We start from the raw sequence: 22,978 nt of genomic DNA on the forward strand, positions 1-22,978 counted from the left end.
CCAAAGGCTATTCATCAGGAAATGAGGATTTGTTTTAAGTTTTTCATGTGTGCTAAAACTCAGTCTAAGGTGGGGGTTTTTTAATCATTTAACCACATCAGTTAACAAACATGGATACATATGCTATAATGTTATTGTTTTAGTTAAATAAATTGTTTAAATTGTTATTAAGGAAATAATAATTTCTCTCCTTCCAATAAAGTACAGCAGAAAAGTTGTCCAAATATAAATAGTTAACATTAAACCTCAGAATAATTTCATAATTATCTGTTAATGTATTTCTAATAGTATAACCAAATCAGTAATTTTTGATATAACTGTAAAAACTTCTCTGAAAATTTATTATTCCAAAAATGAAACCTTCATCTGGTTGTAAATATTAAGATTATACCAGCAAGAGCGAGTCTTTCTGTAAAAAAAAAAAATGGTTTAAATCAAGTCTTACTCACTAGTGATTTAAATCGTGATTTAAACTGATTTGATTTAAATCAAATCTACCCTGTCAGCTATGCAGTGGGACCACTCTGCCAAACATACAGGAGCTTGCATATTGACTTTCCCTTACAGATAATGGCACATAGTACATACAGTTGCTCTGGGAAAAGCAGGTGCAAAGTTGGGAGCCAATCTAATAGCACGGCCCTGAACATGCCACTGCCATACAGGCAATGATCCAGGGAATAAGGTGAATATAATCAGGATATTTGAATGTATTTTTTTAATAAAAAAAAACCCAACTCACTTCTGATGATTTTGTAATGACTATAAATAGGAATTCCTAAGAGGAATTTTTGAGTGCTGCGTTTACCTTTTAGTGAAGGTAGCGGTTGGGAACAGGTAGCAGGCTTTGCTGAGTGTGTTGCTTCACAGGGATGGGAAATCATGTGCCATTTCAAATGGTTCTTAAATGGTTACGGTACTGAGTGATATATTTTAATTGAAAATAGCCTTTCTCCTCATTTATGTTCTATGACCCACTTTTTAACCAAATATGCATTTGGGGATCCATATCTTAATCCTTTGCCTTTTATATGCATGGTGGTAGTGGTCCTTTTGTGACCCACCTTGGATCAGGCCTCAACCCAAGCTGCCAGCTGAAGACCAGTGTGCTACATATTTGCAAACAAAAGTGCTAAAATGTTTATTTGGTGTCATATGTGAAAGCTTCCCAAAGGGAGGCTGCTTGGACCCCCATCACTAAACTAAACTAAATTTGAAACCCTATGCCAAGGATAATAGAGGAAGGGCTGTACCCCAGAGTTTACATGAAACTGCATCATACTTAGTATTTATACAATGTGTTTAATTGTTAAAGTTCTTAACATGCAGTGGGCTACATCCAAATGTCTCAACGAGCAATGCTCCAAACAAGGGAAACTTGATTTGTTCCTAACTGAACAGAAACTTGTACAGTGGTGCCCCGCAAGACAAACGCCTCGGAAGACGAAAAACTCGCTAGACGAAGGAGTTTTTCGTTTTCTTAGCCGCTTCGCAAGACGCATCTCCCTATGGGCTTGCTTCGCAAAACGAAGCTTGCCCCGCAAGCTCCGGGGATAGCGGGGAAGCGCAGCGCGTCTTCCCCGCTGTCCCCGGACCTCTTTTGAAGCAAGGGGCAGCGGGGAGAAGATCACTTCTCCCCGTTGCCAGCCCCGCAATCTCCGGGGACAGAGGGGAAGGCTCGCGCGCCTTCCCCTCTCTCCCCGGACCCCTTTTGAACCAAGGGGCGGCAATGGGGAGAAGCGATCTTCTCCCCTCCGCCCCTTGCTTCAAAAGAGGGGACAGAGGGGAAGGCACGCGCGCCCCTTCCCTTGCTTTAAAACAGGTCCGGGGACAGAGGGGAAGGCGCGCGGCGCTTCCCCTCTGTCCCCGGACGGTCTCCATAGGAACGCATTGATTGATTTTCAATGCATTCCTATGGGAAACCGTGCTTCGCAAGACGAAAAACTCGCAAGAAGAAAAAACTTGCGGAACGAATTAATTTCATCTTGCGAGGCAACACTGTATTTTCCTTCCCTTGTGCTCAGTTTGTTGTGACATCCGAACGCAGCTGCTTGGTATCTATATTACATTTGAATTTATTTTATGTGTGTGCTGCTGTTGTTTTAAAATGTTTTATATATGCAGTGTTTAAAACTGTTTATATATGCAACCTTCTTACACTGTTGTATTGTAATAGTATAGGACACAATTCATAAATGAAAACAATAATAATAATCACCTTGTACATTTTCACAACAGCCCTGTAAGGTAGGACAGTAGTATACAGTGGTACCTCGGGTTAAGTACTTAATTTGTTCCTGAGGTCCATACTTAACCTGAAACTGTTCTTAACCTGAAGCACCACTTTAGCTAATGGGGCCTCCTGCTGCCGCCGCGCCACCAGAGCCTGATTTCTGTTCTTATCTTGAAGCAAAGTTCTTAACCTGAAGCACTATTTCTAGGTTAGCAGAGTGTGTAACCTGAAGCGTATGTAACCTGAAGCGTATGTAACCCGAGGTACCACTGTACTCATAATGCAGATGTGATGTTCAGGCAGTGATTATCTTACGCCTGGCTAGTGAGATGATAGCAGAGGCATGATTCAGACCTGCAGATTCTGACTTGTAGCTACTACTCTACACCTGCTGTGAGCCAATGAGCATTAAGGTTAATCAGGCCTCCACAGAAAAGCAAAGAAATCATTCCTGTTTTCCTTTTTTCTTCTCTTGCAGCTCTTTATCATTGCAGTATTTCTTCTCCAGGTCTTTCTGATATGACATTTGTTCTTTACTTTAAAAACGTAAAATTGCAGGCATGTGCCTACTCATGACTGAGTGCTGCAGGGCAGAACGCACCACATAAAAATGGAGATTGCATGTGACCAGCCTCTTCTTTAGAAACAGACAGCTGCTTTTTTCACCATGGTTGTTGTTGGGGTAGCAGCAAGCAGTTAATAACTGAGTGTTCTCCAAACTGGCTTTGGTATCTTTTTGCTATGGGGCAAAGGCATTTCACAAAAAGGTGCCTTGCAAGAGCTGAAACCATATTTGTGACCGTAGAAACATGCAGATAACAGAATTACATCTACCATGAACATTATTTATTCAACAAAATTTATATATCACTTGAAAAAAACTTTAAAATATATAAAATAAAATAATAAAACTCTTGATAGAATACAGTAAAAAACAGGTATTTTAAAACATCTGAAAGAGTTTTAGAATCAACAGTAGCTAAAAACCCAGTCAGATAGGTGGGGTACAAATAAAATTGTTGTTGTTGTTAAAAAATAAGGTAGGTGTACTACAACTTGTCAGTATAGACTTGCCTAAATAGGTGCCAAAAAGAATACAGCGAAGGCAGAGAGTTCCAAAGTGTAGGTGCTGCCATGATAAAAAAATTATTTCTTATTGCGGTGTGAGCCTCGGGTTAAGAACTTAATTCATTCTGGAGGTCCGTTCTTTAGCTAATGGGGCCTGCTGCCGCGCAGCTGCCGCACAATTTCTGTTCTCATCCTGAAGCAAAGTTCTTAACCGGGGTACTATTTCTGGGTTAGCGGAGTCTGTAACCTGAAGCTTCTGTAACCTGAGGTACCACTGTAAACTGGTTCTAAGCTGTTAAGGGCTTTATATATTAATTGTAACAGCTTGAACGTCAACTAGTAAGTAGGAAGACTGTTGCTGGATCTGACTGTGTTCTGTTCACATTTTGTTCTAACTGCAACCATCCATATACCACTTGATATCTGGATACTCACAAGTGATACTCACAAGTGAGGCAGACACCTTTGCCTGTGCTTATTCCAGATATTGCACCAAATCTGAAAGTACATTTTCACAGAAGTCTGAACTCAAACTTGAGAGAGAGAGAGCGCGCCTTTTAGTGACAAAATATATTAGTAGGAAGATTGTTGAGACTTCCTGAATTGAATTTTGGGGAAATGTGTGACTTAGTGCAGTAGACATCTTCAGAAGTAAAATTGGCTTACTGTACTAGAAGTCATGTAACTTCAGTGGGTTGGGGATTTCCCACTCAGAGTAGACCCATTTCAATTAATGGGCCTGAGTTACCCATGTCCATTAATTTCAATGGATCTACTCCAAGTAGGACTAACATTGGCTACATACAGCCCAATGTGCCTGAGATCCCTTGATTTCATTCTGCAGCTAGAGGCTTTATAGCACCCAGATGTTATTGGTTTAGCTGGGGTGTTCTCAGTATTAACATGGCATGAATGTTCAGAACCTTCCCTTTCAGAACTTGGGACTCAGATGCTGGACCAGACTAAGTATTATACCATAAGGCTTATAGGCAAACTCCTGGGGGCCGCATACCATTGGGGGGCAGAGCCAGAGGCAAAAGTGGGTGGAGCAATAAATGTTGCTTTTATCTTTGTTCAGTAGGTGATGTTCAAGCATGTTGAAATCAGTTTCTACATGTACAAACACCCCATGCAAGGCTCCACCTTCCATCCTGACAAGCAAGAGCCTTGGCCCAGATTGAGTTGAAGAGATTGACAGACTATAACAAAATACTGGTTAATAGGCCAGGTCTGCACAATTCGTAATCTAGTGAGCCAAATGTAACACACACGCATAAATTATGAATTGTCTCCTGCCAAGTGCCTTCCCATCCTCCAGTCCTACTTAAGAAGCAAACTCCAGGAGTCTTACTGCATTTGGCTTTGAGAATTGCAAGTTGGACAGACTTGTGATAGGCAGTTCTTTGCAACGGTCGTGGTGTTAACTTTTTCAGTTTCCAGAGTGAAGAATTGTTTTTCTCTCAAGCAGCCACAGACAGCAGAAAGGAATTAAGCCCTTTAAAAAAACAACCTACTGATAAGGACTTCACTTCTCATGCAAATGCGCAGATTCTGTTTAAATTGTTTTGAGAGAAAGATTAATGGAGCAAAGCTGTTTGATGTGCTGAGCCAAACAAGTGCTTTTTGTCAAAACTGAACATGAAGCTTTGAGTAAATATCATATGAAGCTGAACTGTGTGCGCACATGTGCACATTCTCTCTCTCTCCCTCTCCCCCTAATTCCATTACTGAGCTTTTCATGGTCTTTTTGCAAGAAACTGAAGAAAGTTCTCCTTCCTCAGCTGTCTTTTCCAGCACAGGAACATGAACGCAGTTCCCTCCTCCTATCACTTCTGCTTGTTATCTCCTTCATCTGTTTCCTGGCCATCAAATGGCACCAGATGCATCTCTAAAAGAAAAGAAAACATGTTGCTATCCTAATGCCATTATACCAATCTATGGTGCAGGTGCAGTTGGAATACTGTGTACAATTCTGGTCTGACCTATTGTAGAATTGGAAAGGGTTCAGTAAAAGGACAACCAGAATGATCATAGAATAGAATCATAGAATCATAGAGTTGGAAGAGACCACAAGGGCCATCGAGTCCAACCCCCTGCCAAGCAGGAAACACCATCAGAGCACTCCTGACATATGGTTGTCAAGCCTCTGCTTAAAGACCTCCAAAGAAGGAGACTCCACCACACTCCTTGGCAGCAAATTCCACTGTCGAACAGCTCTTACTGTCAGGAAGTTCTTCCTAATGTTTAGGTGGAATCTTTTTTCTTGTAGTTGGTGATGGGGATGATGGGGATGGATGCAGCGTTGGGGGCTTTTTAGTTTAGAGAAAAGGCTATGAAGAGGGGACATGATAGAAAAGACAATGCATGGTATGGAGAAAGTAGGCAGACAATTTTTTCATACCACTAGAACTCATGGACTCCTGATGAAGCTGAATGTTGAAAGGTTCATGAAAGACAGAAGACATGGTTCATAGTTAAACTATGGAAATCATTCCCACATGAGGTAATGATGGCCACCAATTTGGATGGCTTTAAAAGAGGACTAGAAAATTCATGAAGGAGAAGGCTATCAGTAGCTACTAGTCCAGACGGCTATGTTATTCCTCAGTGTACACCTCTAAATACCATTTGCTGGAAACGGCAGGAGGACAGCATGTTCTTGATTTCAGGTTTTGCTCATGGGCTTCGCAGAGGCCTCTGGTTGGCCACTGTGAGAACAGGATGCTGGGCTAGATGGACCACTGAAATGATCCAGCAGGCTTTTCTTACGTTCTTAGGGCCCTGGTGGGACACCTTGTCAATTGGTTGTATAATATTGTGACTATGGTGAGATATTCTTATGTGGGAGGCAGCCTTTTCTTGTGTCTCTACTCACAAAGGAAACAGTGGGGCCTTCTTGCTTCCTAGCCCTCCAGGCTCCTGGGCACTGCCCTGAACCCTCGCCTGACTCATACCACCTGGGGAAACCATGGTCTGGCTGTCTGCACTGTGTCAGGGTCATGCACTTTCTCGAGTTTAGGCCAACCAGGTTAGAACTCCATTTCTGGTTTTGAGATAGCTTGCTCAAACCTGGGGGGCAAGTGGAGTGCATGTGGTGAGATGGGAGCATGTGAATGCAAAGACCATTTGTGACTGCCATTCCGTGGCTTCACGAGTATGTCAGAACTGGGCCTCGGGATGGCTGCAACTTTCACTGCTGTCTCCCTTCAATTAGATGTGTTGTTTTGGGGGTTCTCAATAAAAAACCCCAAAGCCACTCAGTCTCTTGAATATTGTTGATGTGTGTTTAAATGTACGTAGCATTGCTGGATGTATATGATGGTTTATAATAGTGTTTTATTTCATTGTTTCATCACTATTTTTGTCCATTGTATAAATCTTCCAGTGTTGCACTTCTACGTAGATCTTTCTGTCTGTGTTATAGTTTTACAAGGTTAATACTTGAATGAATGCATGACCTTTATTTTGACAGTATTTGACTGGTCAACTGACTAGTCTTTCTCCCATCCTTCCCCACCATCCTGGGCAACCTCCTGGCTCTTGAATGAGCAGCTAACCCTGGTTGACATGGTGTGATATTGTCTGCACCAGTATGTAGAAAACCAGATTGCAAAATAATAGCATATTTGGATATTGAGTATAGCAGGCTAAAATAGGGAATGCTTTTTGGGCCAGTTCCCTTTTGTGTGTGTGTGTGTGTGTGTGTGTGCGTGCGCGCGCGCACACACACACACACACATGTACGTATACACACACACATATACAGTGGTACCTCAGGTTACAAATGCTTCGGGTTACAAACTCCACTACCCCAGAAGTAGTGCCTCAGGTTGAGAACTTTGCCCCAGTATGAGAATGGAAATCCCGTGGCGGTGGGAGGCCCCGTTAGCGAAAGCGTGCCTCAGGTTAACAACGGGTTCGGGTTAAGAATGGACCTCCAGAACGAATTAAGTTTGTAACCGAGGTACCACTGTATATGGATTTCTAGTTTTCCCTTACCAGCCTGTAGGGAACTCCTTCAGAGAAAGAAACATATACCGCAATTACTGGGTTTTCTTTCCCAAACTGTCCTGGTTATTGAGTGTTCCCTTCTTGCATTGCTCTGCAAGGTCATGTGACCTTTGGAACAGATGGCCCAGGTGACACTGGCTTGGAGCATCCTCACTAACGAGGGCAATTTAACATGCCACTTGGCGAAGAGGGGGTAGCAGGATGCGACAGGGCGGGACTCTGCCTCCTCCCTCTGCGTGCCAGGTCCCTTGAGGCCTGATCCTGCCTGTTCCTCTCCCTCTGTGCCCATGCTTGCCTCCCAGCTTACCTGCTCCAGATGGGCCACACAGCAGGGAGGACACTGGCAGAAGCAGATGTGTTTATTTACCGGAGATGAAATGTTGCGCTCTTGCAGATGGCAGTGCCTTCCAGCAAACAGTGCACTTTGACACTGCGGTTGTGCCACTTCGGGCAGGGGGGTAAGGGGGGGTGACTCCTTGCTTTCTGAATTATTTCCCTACCCTTCTTTTGCATGAAAGGCAAACAGTCTTACAATGGGACTCTGCAGCTCTTGGCATCAGAGGGAGCATCTCCTGGTCACTTTGAGGAACATGCTTTCATTTCTGGGCTGCTTTTCTTACCCTGTTCTTTCAGTATGGGGTGGCAAATAGTTTTTGTAGCCATTTCCTCTTGTAGTTTAGGAAGTGCTTGCTTGCTTCCATCTTATCACCTCTAAATGCAGAAGGCCTTCTCGGTAGCGGCGCCTGCCCAGTGGAACACCCTCCCATCAGATGTCAAGGAAATAAACAACTGTCTGACTTTTAGAAGACATCTGAAGGCAACCCTGTTTAGGGAAGTTTTTAATGTTTGGTGGTTTATTGTGCTTTTAATTCTGTTGGGAGCTGCCCAGAGTGGCTGGGGAAACCCAGCCAGATGGGCGGGGGAATAATAATAATAATAATAATAATAATAATAATAATAATAATAATATAATAATAATACAGCAGTTGCAAATGGATAAAACACAGTTTTAATCAAACAAATATGGCCCTCCTAAGCAGAAAATTGCTGCAAGAAAGAATATTCCGATTAAACATTCCGAAAGTAAGAGCTGTTCAACAATGGAACAGACTCCCACAAGAGGTGGTGGACTCTCCTTCCTTAGAGGTTTTAAGCAGAGGTTGGATGGCTACCTGTCATGTATGATCTAGTTGTGATTCCTGCATTACAGCGGGTTGAACTAGATGACTCTCGGGGTCCCTTCCATCTCTACAATTCTTGAGCCAAATAATCATATAGTGGCGGTGTGTGCCAAAAAGCTCTCTGAATCAACAGTGTCTGGGAAAGGTTTGTATAAACGCTGTTATAGTGTGCGCACACACACGCAGAGTATGCACACATCTGACTCTCTAGGATGAAAGAGCAGTGGCTAGTGTTCTGGGTGGGCAGGCCTATTCCATCCAGTAGCATTGCTGGCTCTGCTAGCTGCCATGGATCAATGACACCCTGTTCTCCCCTTCCCCCCTTTTTCCTGCTGCTGACCAGACCCCTCTTTAATCGCGTGATTCTAATCAGAAGACATTTTAAAATGGGCTCACAAACGTTTGCCCTCCGGGCTCAGCAGTCAGAAGGGCAATGTCCTATTTTCTCCCTTTGTGCACAAGTCGAGAGAGATGGGCCCCACAAGATATGGGGTCTCTGATGACATGGGGCTGCATAAACCCTAGCAGTGTTTGCCTCTTGGGGAGGGGGGAGGCACATGTTACGCTTCCAATTCCTGCAGGCATAAAATCACCAAATTTGGGGGCTGGGTTAGAATTTGTCTCCTAGGTTGGGCTCAGTTGATCACTCCTTTAAAAAACACGCACTAATATTTAAAAATATGAACACAGCTGCTTTTGTTCTGTGAAACCTGGAGCCATTTTGGCCCTGCAGGGTTGAGTTTGCCAAGAAGCAATGCTGCACGCAGAGGTTGGGAAATGGGGAGGGGCTGCAGCTCAGTGGTAAAACGGCTGCTTTGCCGGCAGGCATCCCAGGATCAGGTATGACTGGAAAGACTCCTGTTTGAAACCCTGAAGAACTGCTGTCTTTCAGTGTAGATGGAGAAGGGTGGGGAAACGTGGAGCCCTCCAGATGTTGGATTTCAATGCCTGTCAGCCCCGAGAGCATGATGGGAGTTGTAGTCTGGAGGACCACAGATTTCCCACCCTTGATTGTAGATGTGTGGTTCTCAAACCTTTTTCTCTGGGCCACACTTTCAGAATAAAAATTTGCTTGTGCCACACCATTTTTTTTAATTGGCAAGAAATACCTTGGGAAACAGAAATAAACAACAACTAGCAGTGCTTGATTTATAACATAGAACACATCTACTATGAGGAAGATTGTCTGGTACCTTCAGTATAAATCTTTAGGTGCCAGGCGAAAACATTCCTCTTCAACCAGACCTTTGGCTAATTAACATTATATAGCTTTTTAAATATGTTTGTGAGGGGGGGTTATTATTTTGTTGTTTCAGTTTTAACCATTTGTGCTTTTACCTTGTTTATTTGTGCTTTTTACCTTGTATTTTTATCTTGTGAACCTCCCTGAGATCTTGTGATGAAGACTGATACATAAATCAAATACTTTATAATATGCTCACTGGACATCCAGAAGGTGTAAAGCAAAGCAGTTACATGCAAACATGAATTGTTCCCAAAATATTCATATTCTGCAAATATATATATGGATACTATACTGTACTATACTGTACTATACTACACTGAAATGCTTAAATGTTTCTTTGACTGTCCTTGAATCTTCCTGCCACACTTGCCATCCTCTCCTACCTCACCATTGGTAGTGTGCCACACCCTTTGAGAACCACGGATGTAGACAATATTGAGCTAGGATTAATGATATGACTCTGAATGTGGCAGCTTCTCATGTTCCTGCTGCTGAATAATATGAAGCTGTTGAATAGAACATTAAGCTTTGGGAGTAGGAGCCTATTTAAAAAAACCACCACCACCTGACCAAGGCTGCACTGCGATGAGCCTGCCATTATAACACAACCCACAGTGCTGCTGGGTCCTGTGGCTGTGTTACTGCACTGTGAACATGACATTGGCTGCCCATGGTTTGGATGGGGCAAACAGGTGTTTGGGATAACCCATTTGGGAAAAGTTTGAGGTACCCTTAAACCTGGACTTAATGGTCTTATGGGGGGCCCCACTTTAGATCGTAGTGTGTATTACTTCAAAATATGGTAAGCCAGCCCTGCTGCATTTGGGGAACCCTCCTGCTCATTCTACTGAGTGGGGGGCCCCTGGACATCTGCCCCGAAGTCCTGCCCTGACAGCACCACTGCGTGCCCCCTTGCAGCACCTTGATTATAAGGTAGTGGCAATGTTTTAGATTAGCAAGTGAAATTGGCTGGGAAAATGAATACTGTGTTAACTATCTGGTATAATAAGGCATCTGTGTCATGTTGCTGCTTAAGTCATTAAATTTGGAAGTGGTTTTAATTACAGCGGGCAACTGCTGCTCTAATGAGAAGAACAGAGAGCAATCTGGAGCTGATGCCAGGGAGTGGGAACGTTCGGCAGATTGGAGCGCATTCCCAGCGAGGAAAATCCAAAGTGTTTGTGGCTTTTTTTTTTTAGTTTGAAAGAGAAAATGAGAGAAATGATTAAAAGGAAGGAAGGGCATGAGAGAGGCTTACCAGTCAATGTGTGCCATGGACAGAGAATGGTTTCACCCTCCCTCATTCTACAATTTAGGGTCATCCAGTGAAATTGGTCAGCTGCAGCAAGGGAATGGGACTTCCGGCCTCGGGCCAAACACAGGCCTCTATTTTTCTGCTGCCTGCAACTGTCCCAGGCTGCACTTTTCCCTGGTCCTACATTGTACCCTGTCTGTCTTCTTGCCTAGGTGGAATGTGTCCTTGAACCCTGATAACACCTGTTGCTTGTCTAAGTGGAGGATAGAGAGGGGTGTGTTGGCTGCTATACAAAGATAGCATTTATACTTGTTACTCTGCTGACTTTTGCCTCTGGTCCTGCCCACCACTGGGTGGCCCTTATAAGGTTGCCCAGGAGGAAATGTGGCCCTCAGGCTGTGAAAGGTTACCCACCCTGGGCTTAAAGGTTCTGGCGTGGCAAAAGGAGGTAGTTGAAAAGCATGGGGGAGAGGACAGAACCCTGAGGCACCCCACAAGTGAGAGCCCAGGGGTCTGAACACTCATCCCCCACACCAATTTCTGAACACGGCCCAGGAGGAAGGATAATGGTGCCCCCAGCTCCCAGCTGTATAATGGTGCCCCCAGCTCCCAGCCCCTCTAGACGGTCCAGAAGGATGTTATGGTTGATGGTATCAAAAGCCACTGAGAGATCCAGCAGAACTAGGAAACAGCTCTCCCCTTTGTCCCTAGCCCACCGGAGATCATCGACCAGCGCGACCAAGGCAGTTTCAGTCCCATGATGAGGCCTGAATCCCGATTGGAAGGGATCCAAATGTAGCTCTCTTTTATAAGTGAAGAAAAATGTGACATTCAAATTAAAGGACTGACACTTTGTATTTTCTGTTGAGCTATCCACCATGACCTCCAAATCAGTTTTCAGATTAGTTGCTACTTTAAACCCTGTCAATGTTTATATATGTGAAATTGGGAATTTTTGCTGCAGTGTGCATTATGTTACACTTCATTACCCTACCGTGCCCAACTAGCATCTCATGACTAACCATAATCAGTAAGCCAAGAATAAGCCTTGGCTACAAATCAGTTTGTTGGGAGTGAAACAAACCACAATTGTTTCTTCCCACTACAAGCTCAGAGGAGTGAAGTGTGCTCAATATGCTTGGGCGTAGTAAGCGATGGTTTATGGCAGGGGTAAGGAACTGCTTTCAGCCTGCTGATTACCTTGCCATTGGCAAGGGGGGGGGGCAGGGGCAAAAGTGAGTGGAGCAACAAACATAAATTTTATACAGTAGGCTAGTTTCTATACAAGCTCACACAGTCCTCCCTGGACTCCATCCAGGCAAGCAAGAGGCATCAAGATTTCAAGGACCCATTTCCAGCCAAGCTAATGGAGACTAATGGAGGATGCAAAGCAGAATGGTTGAGGGGTGTGAACCTGAGAGGGTCTCAAGAACCAGACAGAGAAACTAAACTCTACTGGATTTGATCAGTCTCCTGCAGCAGAGGAGACCCATTGACATTAACTTAGACCTAACTTAGTAATGTCCATTAGCTTCAGCAGGTCTACTCTGAGTAAAGCTAGCATAAGATACAACTCCATGAATCCTGAGGGATGCATTTGACCCTGTGCTTGTCCCATGACAGCTTATCTGCACCTCCAGATTGGAGGCTGTGTAGCTCTGAATGCCAGTTGGCTGGAAGGCAAGTCGAAGGGAAAGGCTCTTGCCTTTGGCGGCTCCCAGAACATGGAGGTGCCTGGCTGGCCGCTGTTGGTCACAGGACACTGTTGCCTTCTTCAGTGTGTACAGTCACTTGATGCCTTTGCATGTACCAGTGGGCCACCACAAAGTGAACACTTCATCTCACTTCACCTCAAAAGGCAGGGTTCCTCAACTGAGTCCAGTTCCTGCTTTGAGCATAGGGAAACAAAGTCCACGGCTTTGTGCACCAGGCTGCTGTGGGGCTTCTGGCCTCAAACCAGAAGGGTGCTTCCAAGGGCCAAAGGAGCTCTAGGACATAATGCTGCAATTTTACATGATACAGAACAAGGTTTCTTGATCCTCTCATTGCCGCCCCCCCTCCCCTTCACCTTCTGGGAATGCAAAGACTGCTGTGTTTGTGCACAGAATGAAAGCTTCTCTCCCTCCACCCGCAGGCAGGCATTTATACACTTCCCCGTTAAAGTGCTGCTCCGTACGATGATACATTTAATTATAGGTGGCACTGCCTGGCCTGGGTCCAAAGAGAGGCTGTCAGTTCCTCTCTCGTTGTCCACGCTTAGTAGGATGCCTTCCTCTCGCCCACTGCGTCCCCCTCCCCTCCATGGCGACTTTGGCTTCCGCCAGATGTCACACTGCCACTCCCCCCCCCAACCTCTCATTGCTGATTTTGTGTTGTGTGTGTGCACGCGTTTTGGTGTGGTTGTCACCACTCTTCCCTTCAGCTGTAAATTCTGAAGGATTTCACGCTCTTCCTAATCACTGCAGTTATTTTAAATCCAGCAGTAGAGAGGCAAGAATCCCACTCCTCCAAGTTGGCATTGTTGTTGCTTTTTATGCACTCTTGATTGACTCTTCTTAACCAGCCTTCCCTTAAGCTGAACTTTCTGAAGTGTACTTTTAGAAAAGAAGCAAAAAAGGCAAAAAAAAATTTTGGGGGGGAGAGTGCAGCGGGGGTAGCTGATGTGGTGATGGGAGTTGTCATCCACAACAGGTTTGAGTCTAAAATCCATGTCAGCCTTGGAATGTTTTGTGTGAGGTGCCCATAGATAGGTGACGACTGTATTTAATGTACGTTCAAATTCATGCTCCGTCACAACACTTGCTGGAACAGCTGTGGTCTTGGCTGGGCCCATCTCACAGGGTCATTGTGTGCACCACATAAGTCAAAGATCATACCACAGTTCCTCCTCCACACCCAGGAAAGGGAGGCTTGGCTGTGGTGTCAAATCATACAGAGATGTCGCCGGTTGCCCTGTCTCAATGTCTCAGTACTTTGTGCCTGTTGGATCCTTGATGAAACTGCTTCTATTTATCTGTGCTTCGTTTCTGGGTAAAGTGGTGTGTTTCCTTCCCATTTTATAAATACAGCATGCTGATTTTGCTCTTTGACAGACTTTGGGCACCATTGGTGCAGAAGAGAGCTTTATGTGCGACCTGAACAGAAGCTTTGAGGAAAAAGGTTGGGACTACAGTCAAGTGTATGACACATTATGACCTGGAGATGCTCCCGCCCTCCTGTTCTTGGATGGTTTTAAAAGAGGATGAGGCAAATTCTTGGAGGATATCAGCGTCTACTAGCCATAATTGCTGTGTATTGCACTCCATCTACTGCTTGAGGCAGTCTCCCTCTGAACACCAGTTGCAGGGGGACAATGTTGTGCTTAGGTCATGCTTGCAGGCTTCCCACAGGCATCCAATTAACCCCCGTGAGAACAGGATGCTGGACTAGATGGGCCCTGTACCTCATCCATCAGTGCTCTTCTTGTGTCTGAAGCAACTAACTTTACCTAGCAGCAAGTTAAGTTTTCTTGAAGGTGTTGTTAGCGTGCCCCAGCACATCATTCAGGAGTGACTGACACATTTGTACCTTAACAGTGGGTGCGTGGAAAGGCAGACAGCCTAATAGCAGGACTGTGGGTAAATTGAGCTTGTATTTGGAGTGTGATGCCACTTCATTCAGTGACTGTGTGGTTCCCCTGCATACACTCACAGCTTCCCCCCCCCCTAAAAAAAGAAGAAAAAAAAGTAAGGGAAGAGGGAATATGACTTTTTAAGGCAAGGGGCTTGAAATGTCTTCTGCAGTTGCCTGTGTCAAAAAAGCATTCCCAAGAAAAGTGCTGCACAGCTGTCCGGGTCTAATTAGTTTGCACATCATTTATGTATGTATGCTTTGACATCTGACACAGACTCGGGTAGAAGTCGGTGTTTAGAAGCCACATTTGTGGCCCGGAACCCAACTCTCCAATTACGAGGTAGCTTTGATTTGCCAGCTTCTGCATGTGCAACATGTTTAGGCGTAAATAAGGTGTGTTAACATGGGCTAATTAAATCAATGTTGCTGGAGCTGGGGAGCAACTTGCAATCTCAGAAACCCTTCTGACATTCTTCCGTGTCCTTCTTTTAAAAAATTCCTTTGCTTGTATGGAGGTTTCTTTCCTGATACTTTTATAAGCATCCATCTGGTAGTGTACAGAGTGGGAACCGGAACTAGAACAGAACAATCAAAAGCTGTGATTTGACATATTGGAAGTGAATCCCAGTCATTCTTTCCCTCTATTTATTTATTTGAATATTTATAAACCATGCTCTCATATATATCGCAAGGTGGAACACAGAATAAAAACACAGTTTGAATAGGAAAAGCCTGAATCATTATTACTTGCCTGCTCTGTTCCTGAATTCTAAAGCAATTAAATTGATCCCTTTTATTTTATATCTCTGTCTACTGCTCCAATTTCGTCTTAAGACGGTACTTAAGAACTGACTTGGACAATTTGTGGTGGGTGGGGCCCACAAACTTTCTCTGTGACAGCTCAACAGCAGTTTGTGGTTATCGGCAGAGGTCTTGTCCTTGATTTTATTTGATTTAATAGTTTTGTATTACTTAATGCCTTAGTTTCTAAATCACGTACAACAGAAATTATGATGGTTGCATTCTGTGGAGGGAGCAATTGAAGACGACGCTGTGGTGTTTGCAGCTCTTTTGCCTGTGATGTTACTCTTGACACAGCGTACTTAGCTGATGTATTCATCCTTATACATTGTTGTTGTTTTAAAAAAACTAAAACCAATGACTAGTGCACATTCATAAATGTTTGGTCTGATGACTGCAGAGAGTTGAATAACATCATAAACACAGTTTGGTCCCAATATAGTTAGCCCTTTGTGGCACTCTCTTTTGTGCTTTGAAAAAATGCAGAATATTGAGAAGTCATTCTATGATATCCAGATCTGTGTTCTAACAGCTTCTTTTGCTTCTTTTACAGACTCCTTATCATGTCAACCTCCTGCTGGCAGGCTTTGATGAGCAAGATGGGCCTGCCCTTTACTACATGGATTACCTGGCCTCTTTGGCTAAAGCTCCCTTTGCAGCCCACGGTTATGGGGCCTTCCTGACACTCAGCATCCTTGATCGCTACTATAGACCAGGTAAGCAAATCAAAATTGTAAATTATTGGGGTTGGTAGTGTACCCACCCATGGTTGTATTTCTAGGCTGCCTTTTAGGGTGTAGCTTTCACAAAACTCTGTACCCAATATAAGATGCAGCAAGTTACATACCATATAATCAAACACTGTTTGGTCATATCACGAAATACCATTGGAGACAACAGCTTTAATACAGTCAATATGAAAAATTAGTTATGACAAACCGAAGTCCCTTCAGATATCAATGGGAGTAAGGAAAAACTAAGTTAGTCTGGATTCAACCCATCCCCCCCACCCCCGAACACTATAATAGGAACCTCATCACTCGCAGCATGGCCATCGTTGGAGGTACAGGCAAATGAGGCAGCCTGCCTTAGCTGGGGAAGCACCCTGAGGAAAGAGAGATTTCTTTGCTTTTTCAGCTCATAGCTCAAATGCAGATTGTAACCTGAGTTCAGATTTCTGGTGTCTAAGAATCTGGGGGATGATGTGTTGTTGTTGCTGTTGCTGAAATATTACCTTTCATATGGGTGTCACAGAGCAGTTTACAGTATTTAAAAAAATAAATCGGGCCACAATATGGTAGGAGCAGCTGGTGCAGTAGAGTGGTAGTGCAGAGTTGTCCTCCTAGCACTGGCATTGCTCCCACTAACGGCGAAGATGCAGGGCAGTAGCAAGGTCAGCCCAGTGCTGGAGCTTTGGAGGAGCCAGTCTGGTGCTGCTGCCAGTGTGCCCACACAGTCCTGACCTTGCCACCACCCCAGTGTCATCCCAGTAAGTTGTGGCAGCACTGGTGTTTCAAGGGCACCTTTGCAGCATCACCCCAGCAACAACATATGATAGTTAAGTTACAGAAATTTTACAAATCTTCTATTGACTCTTGATTATCAGGCATGCAATGAGATTTGTTTGGGTAGGTAGTAGCAAAATTTGAATTTGCCTGGAACACCAAAAATCTCTGGATCAGTCTTGATAAGGAGGCAGGAAGAGATGCAATGGTTGGATCTTCCTAACAGCCAAAACCCTTTCCTAGCCCCCTCCCTGGCTTTTCAGTCTTCTATGGATGCTACCAGTATTCATTTCCAAACTGCATGAGGGCTAGAAGCTCAGATTTTCTAAAATCCAGATATCAGGTACTTCTGTGATGAGTGTGCGGATGCACAAACACATACAATCTTTTGATGAGGGTTTTAGTATCTCCTCCTTGAGTGGTTCTGATACTAATTTGCTCCCCCAACTTAACACCACTTTACTACAACTTTTGATGTTGAATATTTGTTATTTCCACTTGATATCTTAAGATGTTTGATTTTAGTATTTGATAGTGTTTGATTGTTGATATGCAGTGGTATTTAGTATCTGACTTTATTCATTTATTTCATTTAAAGCATTTGTACACTTGAGCTTTTCCTCAAGCTGGAGGAAACAAAATTAAGCTCTCATTTCAAACAAACAAAACCAATTACACAGTGCTGAAGACCAACAGATTACCCTGGAGATGATTGTCATTGATCTCTGCAACATGTGAAGAGGGAAAGAGAATGGCCATTTAGCTAGTGGTTTACCTGCAGTAGTGCAGAATGTGTGTGTGAGAGTGGACAGTTGTTACATAGCCAACGCCTGTAAAGGCAACAAGTTTAGTGCACTCTAATTCCAAAACTTTGAGTTAGAATTTTGCATTCATGCTGTAGATCTGAATCTGAAGATAAGAAGAGCCCTGCGGGATCAAGCCCAAAGGCCTATCTGCTCCAGCATCCGGTCCTTACAACGGCCAGCCAGATGCCTTTACGGGAAGCCTGCAAGTGGGACATGATTGCAAATGCAACTCTCCCCTCTGCAGTTCCCAGCAACTGACAATTACTTACTTCCTCTAACAGCGGAGGCAGCTTTGTATTCAAACTTTAGAAGGCAAAATGGAAATTTTGACAAACTTTGAAAATATTTGCTAATATTTTTATGTTTTTAGATGCACTACATGTTTTAGATTTTTTAAATATGATTTTATTTTATTTTAAATTGCCTTGTCTTAATATGTTGATGTTTGCCACCTTGGGCTCCTTTGGGAAGAAGGGTGGGATACAAATTTAATAAATAATATTTGTGACCAGCTGTTGATTGGAGACCAACCTTGAAGAAGCAGGTAGTGTGCAAATTCTGCCTTTTGATTCTCTGCTTCCTTAAAATTTCATTTTAAACGGGTCTCCTTCCACTTATCCCCCAGGATTGGTGGCAGCATAATTATTCCCCACCCCCCAGCCTAACATGTTGACAGTTTGCTGTCTCTTTCCCGCCCACCCCACCCAAAAGCATGGGCAACCCATTTCTTCTAATGTGTGAGAAGAGCTGGGGCACTTCTCACACGTGCCATTTCCATTGTTAAAAATCAGTACCCAACAGGGAACGTAGCACTTAAAGCCCAGCCCTCCTGCCCCCCCCTACACATGCACACACACTCCTTTGAGTGATTTGCAACCGGCTGTGGACAGATGGAGCTGATTTAATGTGGTAATAAGCTCAAGAAGGCTGAGGTGGCCCAGCTCTTCCAGCGCCTGAGCCCCTGGCCGTGGGAGGCAGGATTCTGCCCGGCTTCCCGTTAGGGTGGAACAAATCGATTTTTGACGGCTCGTTGGGCAAGGGAGCTGGGCCACAGGTGATCCTTCATACATGTGGAACGAGTTTTCTCAGAGCTGGGAAAGAGCCTTTCGTTCCTTTGTGCACAACTGAAAAGCTGTTTGGACTTCATCAGAGAGATTTTTAGGAGGCCAGGAGACTTGGCGGCTAATTAAAGCTGTCTGTGGTGCTCTCTTTTCCTCCTGCAGGTATCACCCGTGAAGAAGCATTGGAGGTTCTCAAGAAATGTCTCGAGGAGGTGAGTGACCTGCCTTGCCCAGGAGACTAATGTTTGGTTGCCTTTGTTTGGCCAGTGATTTAACTCTCCCCCTTCCTTCTCCTGCTACTTCTCCCCCGCTAAAAAAATTATTCTTGCCACAAGGGGAAATAAATACAGAGCAGCCAGATGTGAAATTGGTTAGTGGAGAATAAGCATTCCTTGCTCTCCCCACTCCAACCATCTTAGTTTACTTCATGGTTAGGTAGTAAAGTTTAGAATTGTTGACATTTTAAATTTCTGGTTCTTCCACAATTAATATTGATAACCCATCCTTCTGCCCCTTTTGGGGGAGGTTTAGCTCTTTGTCCAATTCATACATTTAATGGTATCATCATTACTTTAAATTAGAGGAAGAAAACTTTTATCAGCCTGAGGGCCACATTTCCTTCTGAACAACCTTCCAGGGGCGACAGATCTGCGTTAGAGTTACTATATAGATCATTGATTGTAACATTCAACTCTTGACGTAAGAGATGCACAAAGGCAGGCAACTACCGTATTTTTTGCACCATAACACTCACTTTTTTCCTCCTAGAAAGTAAGGGGAAATGTCTGTGCGTGTTATGGAGCGAATGCCTGTGGGTGGCGGGGGGGGGGGATCTGCTGCAGTCGTGAGCAGAGGATCCATGGTTCCCCTTCCTTCCCTCCTCCGTGGTTACAAAGCATGGATCCACATGGATCCTCAGGATTTTTGCATTGGGCTACTCCAAACTCACTGTCAGATCACATGTCTGTGGCCACAGCATGAACCACAAAAATCATATATCCACTATTTCGTTTAGAATTTTTTTTTTCTTGTTTTCCTCCTCTAAAAACTATGTGCGTGTTATGGTCTGGTGCGTGTTATAGAGCGAAAAATACGGTAGGACCCATATTTTGCAGGTGAGGAGCACTGAAGCTAAGAGATAAGTGATTAGTGTAAGGTGAGCAATGGCATGGATCCCAACCCCCCCAGCAAAAAAAAATCTGCTTGGGTGACCCTCATGTAAGGGTTGAGAATGGACAATTTTGAGACCTGTTGTTTGCCTGAGTGGCTGAGGGAAAGGAGAGAAGATGGGGACAGGAGCCATTATTCTGAAGTCTGTTGTTTGCCCCTTCTCCTTGAGAGTGAGGATGTTCCGTGTGATATTGCCCTCCTTCTGGGTTATTGGCTCTAAATACAAATTTATGGTAATAAAATGTCTATTTATTTACTTGTCAATGCTTTAATTATTGGAAGTCAAAAACCCTTGCAATCTATTGCAAATCACATGGTGATCTCTGCCTGCCTTCTGCCTCTCCCTGCAATAGATGATAGCTCCCTAAGAATAGGGGTAAACTTTCACAGGGAACATTTTGCTCAAACTTTTTGGATTTCTTAGTTGGGTGCTTGTTATTGCCAGCTGCTCACGCAGAGGAAATGAGACAGTGCTGGGCTGCTGAGAGTTTAGGTGACTTTCGAAAAACATTTAACGTAAACATGACTCTTGTTTCCCACAGCTTCAGAAACGCTTCATCCTGAACTTGCCTTCATTCAATGCTCGATTCATCGATAAAGATGGCATCCACGATGTGACTAATATACCACTCTTGACAGCAGAGGCCTAAATGCCCAAACTTTCCTCTTCCTGCCTCCATTTGGCGTTTTTTATTTTTTACTTGTTTGAAATCCAGAGTTCATTTACTGCACTTTTGCAAATACAAATAAAGATCTTCTGTTATAATTCTCTCTTCATTCTCTCTGAAACCAACAAATTGAGGGGCAAGATACCTCTTCAGTGAATACTACCTTTTTATCTCCTCCTCCCATCACCAGTCTTGGCTTTGCTGTTTGCCCATGGTTTGAGCCACAGGTTGGGGATTTTACCTGGCAGCAGATGAGTTTCATTGAGACATGCCATTCAAATGGCTCTTTTGCAAGGTTCCATAGTAGTTTCCCTTCTCCACCCACTATAGAAGGTTGTAGTGGCTCACTGGTGTGTGGGTGTGTGGGTGTGTGTGTGTGTGAGAGAGAGAGAGAGAGAGAGAGAGTGTGTTAGTTCACAGGCTTGGCTTGCTTACTTGCTTTTTGAAAAACTTTTTTCCAAAACTTTATCCGGTGCAAACCGAAGTGTAGATGGTGCTCCATGTTACACAAAAGGCAGATACAAATTCATACACACAAAATGGGCAGCGTCAGGTGAAAAATACAAAAGAGGGGGACGACATCAATCTCAAGATGCCAAAGAAAGGAATATTGGGACTTTTTATTAATGCTCAACTAGTTTTGGCCAAAACAGGCATTCCTTTTAGATTTCATAAAACATCATTTTTGAAAACACTGTAGCCAAAAATGTTCCTCAGTTGCTCCCTTACAGCAGCCTTCCCCAACCTAGTTCCCTCCATAAGTTTTTAACTACAACTCCCATCAGGCCCAGCCAGCATGCTGAGGTCCCAAACCTCTGGAGGATGCCAGGTTGGGGAAGGCTGGCTTGCAGTGTTTTCAAAATGGATCTTATTGAGAGCTTGGTTCTGCCTTTTAATCTTCTTTTCCTGTCTTCTAGATACATAGTCAGAGAATAGGAACAAGAAGAATCTGCCTTGCGCCGTGTCAGGCCATTGATCCATCTAAGTCAGTATTGGACTCAAGTGGTCATGAACTGGCAGGACAACGGGGAGGGGGAAGAGGATCATGGTAGCCAGCACTTGGACACATGGGGGCTAGCTGGCGATGGAGAAGGAGAAGTTGGTGTAGGAAGTTCTCACGGGGGTGGGGTGGGGTGGAGACTGAAGAGAAGATGGTCAGTGCACAGGACCCAGAGCCAGAGAGGCCCCTGTCTCCATGAACACGGTGGGCTTTGAGGTATAGAAAGCAGTTCTCCAGGAGGCTGAGGCAAGCAAGGGCCCACAGCCCAACTCCCTAGCTGGCCAGGTGGGGCTCGCTAGCTCTGGGAGATGGCTGTGATTTCTCAGCTGGAGTAGGAACAAGTGAGGGTCAGCTGCCTCATCAAGCCCAGATGCTACAATCAGCAGGCAAAGTACAAAAGGGAAGCAGAGCTGAGGTGCTATTTCTGCTCAACTGCCCATGTTGATGGATCTTGATTTGGGTGTTCCTGGACCTCTGTGGGACAGTGCTTCAGGTTTGACTGCATCCTGACTACGGGACTTTGGCCTACTTGGATTGACCTTAAACCTCGTTTCCAGACCTTTGGGCTTGGTGTACTGACTTGCTGCCAGGTAGGCCAGGGGTTCAGAAAACAAACTCCCCTTATCCTGGCTGGGGAGTTGCAGTCCAGAAGTACCTGGAGGGCCACAAGTTTCCCACCCCTCCTATATATAGTATGTACCAGCAGCTTCAGGGGAAAAGGCTTTGTTCTAGATTTTCTGCATGCAGGGATGACTTCATTAGTTTTCTAAGAGGGAGCTTTCAAACATACAGCTCCCCAACCTGAGGTGGTGCTCCTGGAAGACTTTATCACAATGAAGTGTAAAATATAGGAAGGTGGATGGCAAAGGTGTTGTTTAACCCTTAACACGCTGGATAACAGCCTGAAAATAATAGAAGCTGCTACACTGGGCTGGTGGTGTGTTGTAAGATTTCAGCAGTTACTGGTTTGTTTTATAGATCCACCCCAGTGCTGGTTCAAATTAATGTTGGAAAACTAGGGAAATGTGAAATCTCGAGGTAGGGTGGGGTAAGAGCTACATCCAGTCGTTGGAAGTAGTACTGGAGTAGGTGGGCTGAGTTGTCTTAACTCACTAAAAGGCAGCTTCCTATGATCCTGCTTGGGCTCATGTTGTTTTACAAAACTCTTCTTCCCATTTTTAAAAATTATTTTGTTGCAGTTTAAAATTAGTTTATTGCAGTTTTATTTCAGTTTGTTGGGTTTTTTTGTTTGCTTAAATCAGTATAACAAATACAACCTTAGCAATACATAAAACCAGGATGGAGAGGGAAGGGAGAGTGGATTGGGTTAGTTGGGTGTCTTGGCAATTTCATGGAGTGCT

At 44.2% G+C, this 22,978-nt stretch overlaps 1 protein-coding gene across 1 annotated transcript in view; it reads left to right on the forward strand.

The window, feature by feature from the left end:
- Positions 1 to 20,715, forward strand: part of PSMB2 (proteasome 20S subunit beta 2) — a 28,223-nt gene extending 7,508 nt beyond the window's left edge. The window contains exons 4-6 of the mRNA XM_081871723.1: positions 15,961 to 16,123; positions 18,942 to 18,991; positions 20,492 to 20,715. Of these exons, the coding sequence (XP_081727849.1) occupies positions 15,961 to 16,123; positions 18,942 to 18,991; positions 20,492 to 20,599 (321 nt within the window). The 3' untranslated portion in view covers positions 20,600 to 20,715. The remainder of the gene's footprint in view (positions 1 to 15,960; positions 16,124 to 18,941; positions 18,992 to 20,491) is intronic.
- The last annotated feature ends 2,263 nt before the right edge of the window (positions 20,716 to 22,978 follow it).

This window comes from Podarcis erhardii (assembly GCF_964252035.2).
Source record: "Podarcis erhardii genome assembly, chromosome: 7".
NCBI classification, from domain to species: Eukaryota; Metazoa; Chordata; class Lepidosauria; order Squamata; family Lacertidae; genus Podarcis; species Podarcis erhardii.